The sequence below is a fragment of the Quercus lobata genome, chromosome 2 (assembly GCF_001633185.2).
Source record: "Quercus lobata isolate SW786 chromosome 2, ValleyOak3.0 Primary Assembly, whole genome shotgun sequence".
Taxonomy (NCBI): Eukaryota; Viridiplantae; Streptophyta; class Magnoliopsida; order Fagales; family Fagaceae; genus Quercus; species Quercus lobata.
The window spans coordinates 12,032,864-12,035,751 of record NC_044905.1 but is presented as its reverse complement, the minus strand read 5'-3'; the positions used below and the strand labels follow the sequence as shown (position 1 = coordinate 12,035,751).

General features: G+C 40.8%; 1 protein-coding gene across 1 annotated transcript; it reads left to right on the top strand.

Moving 5' to 3' along the window:
* Positions 1-260: 260 nt before the first annotated feature.
* Positions 261-2,634, top strand: LOC115975239 (receptor protein kinase CLAVATA1-like). Its single transcript, XM_031095941.1, has one exon. The coding sequence runs from the start codon at positions 284-286 to the stop codon at positions 2,447-2,449; it is 2,166 nt and encodes a 721-aa protein (XP_030951801.1). The 5' UTR covers positions 261-283; the 3' UTR covers positions 2,450-2,634.
* The last annotated feature ends 254 nt before the right edge of the window (positions 2,635-2,888 follow it).

Here is a 2,888-nt window from a genome sequence, read left to right as displayed (position 1 = left end):
AAAAAGAAAAAGAAAAAAAAAAATAACCCTTAAGGTGCAGACTTGCGGTGGACGTGCTTTTTGGCTTCCCTTTATGTTCTTGACCACTTTTCCTTTTGGAAAAGAAATGTGCTTTTAAAGTTATTCTTCTTTTTTAATCCTTTATTTAAAAGAATCCAAGAAATTAATTTCAGTTAAACCCTGCGAGGGAATCAACATTTAAATAGGGCCATATTCCAGCAAGTTAGAACTACAGAAAATGTTGTAAACTCATAATACAGAATACCCATTTTCATTGAACTGCATGGTGATAACCAGCATATATAGCATTTTAGTCATCCTTTACAAAATGAGAAGCTTCTTCACTTGTAATCGCCTCCACTTTACTTTAATTATCTTTCTTTTCTCAGTATGCTTTTCTACTTCGCGCTGTGGTGACCTTGAAGTACTTTTGAAGCTCAAGTCCTCAATGATTGGACCCAAAGGCTCGGGCATGGATGACTGGAAACCCTATTTGTCTCCAGCAGCACATTGTTCCTTCTCCGGAATTTCCTGTGACCAGGATTCACGAGTCATTTCTTTGAACGTGTCTCACACACCTCTCTTCGGTTTCATTTCGCCTGAGATTGGGCTATTGAACAAGCTGGTCAGTTTAACACTCGCTGCAGACAGTCTCACGGGGATGCTTCCTATGGAGATGGCAAACCTCACGTCACTCAAGGTCCTCAACGTCTCCAATAACGTTTTCTACGGAAACTTTCCCGGAGAAATAACCCTGCGAATGACACAGCTTGAGATTCTTGACACTTACAACAACAATTTTTCCGGGCCACTTCCTACAGAGCTCGTGAACTTGAAAAATCTCAAGATTCTTTGTCTTGGCGGGAACTATTTTTCTGGGCCAATTCCAGATAGTTACTCCGAGATTCAGAGCCTCGAATTCTTGGGCTTGAATGGCAATTCACTTACCGGCAAGATCCCGGCGAGGCTGGGTAGGTTAAAGAATCTCAGAAAATTGTTTGTTGGGTACTACAATGCTTTTGAAGGAGGTATTCCAGAGGAGCTTGGATCCTTGAGTTCGCTTCAACGCCTCGACATGGCGAATTGTAACCTTACGGGCGAGATTCCTAAGAGTCTAGGCCTTTTGAAGAACTTGGAAGCATTGTTTCTACATATCAACCAGCTCACGGGTAATATACCTTCTGAACTCTCTGATTTGGTCAATTTGAAAATGCTAGACTTTTCAGTTAACAAACTTACTGGAGAGATCCCAGAAAGCTTCTCGCAACTAACAAATATCAGTCTAATCAATCTGTTCAAAAATAAACTTTCCGGTGGAATTCCTGCGTTTATTGGTGACCTTCCAAATATTAAGGTGTTTCAGATATGGGAGAACAACTTTACGTCTGAACTCCCAAAGAACCTAGGTCAGAATGGAAAACTTGAAGTTCTTGATGTCACATCTAACCAACTTACTGGTCCGATTCCACGAGATTTATGTAAAGGAGGGAAGTTGAAGATGTTGGTTTTGATGGACAATTTCTTTTCTGGACCAATTCCCGAGGAGCTTGGAGCTTGTAAGTCGCTAGTGAAAGTCCGAATTCAGAAGAACTTATTCAACGGGACGATTCCTGCTGGGATTTTTAACTTACCCCTAGTGCAAATTATTGAGGTTAGCAACAACAATTTCTCTGGCGAGCTTCCCTCCAACATTTCAGGGGACTCCCTTGGAATTCTTGATCTATCCAACAATAAAATCACAGGGAAAATCCCTCCATCAATTGGAAATCTTAAAAGCTTGCAAACTTTATTCCTGGGTAGGAATTCATTTCAAGGTGAGATTCCTAGCGAAATCTTTGATATAGATGCATTGTCAAAGATTAACATCACTTCAAACAACTTCAGCGGTGAGATTCCAACTTCAATATCTCGTTGTACTTCACTTTCATCCATCGATTTTAGTCAAAACAGTCTCTCCGGGGAAATTCCAGAAGATATTGGTAGTTTAAAGATTCTCAGCACTCTTAATCTTGCTCATAACCGACTTATTGGGCATATACCAAATGAAATTTGCTCCATGACAAGCCTCGTCATCCTCAATCTATCCTACAATAGTTTTGTGGGAAGAATTCCTAGTGGTGGGCAGTGTTTCTTGTTTAAGGACAGCTCATTCACTGGAAACCCAAATCTCTGTACCCCAAGCATAGTCTCTTGCCCAGCTATGCTCGATCCACTTCAAGACTCAGGTCAAACTCGAGGGAAGTTTTGTTCTCCAGTGTTCGTTGTTGCTGTTGTAGCTTTGGCAACTGTTTTGTTGTTGGTACCATCTCGGAGCCAAACATGTCATGAATGCGAAGGCAGTGTTGGGATTATTCATCTTGAGAAGACTACATTAGAACTCACAGACGTCAATTGTAGCCTTATTCCTGGCAGCCGCGAATTCCAGGAAAATACATCAAAACTCTCTTAGCTGTCAGATGTAGTTTCTGTCATGAAAATGGTGGACCCTAGGCTCAATGGCCTATGGGTACCTTTGTGGCTTTGATAAGTTTGTTGTAGGATATGAGTTGAGGATGTGAGTTTTACTTGACCCACCACAAGAGAAGACACAATAAATCTAAATGAACAACCTTTTATAATAATTTTTTTCACAAATGCTGAGTTGCTGCGTTTTCAAGAATAGACAATAAAACTGTGTTAGTGATGGGTGCATGTAAATGAATTGTGCTAGCTTGGAACACCACTTTTGGCACAATTTTGTGCCATAACTTGCCATGTGGTGAGTTGTAATTAGTAAGAATGTGTCCCCACATGGTCCACTGACATACCCCTATCAATCACAACTCGTCATGTGGCAAGTTGTGACACAAAATTGTGCCAAAAGTTGTGTCCCCAGCATAATTCCATGT

Coding starts and splice junctions, on each gene's coding strand:
- LOC115975239 (XM_031095941.1), top strand. CDS start 284: ATGGTGATAACCAGCATATATAGCATTTTAGTCATCCTTTACAAAATG.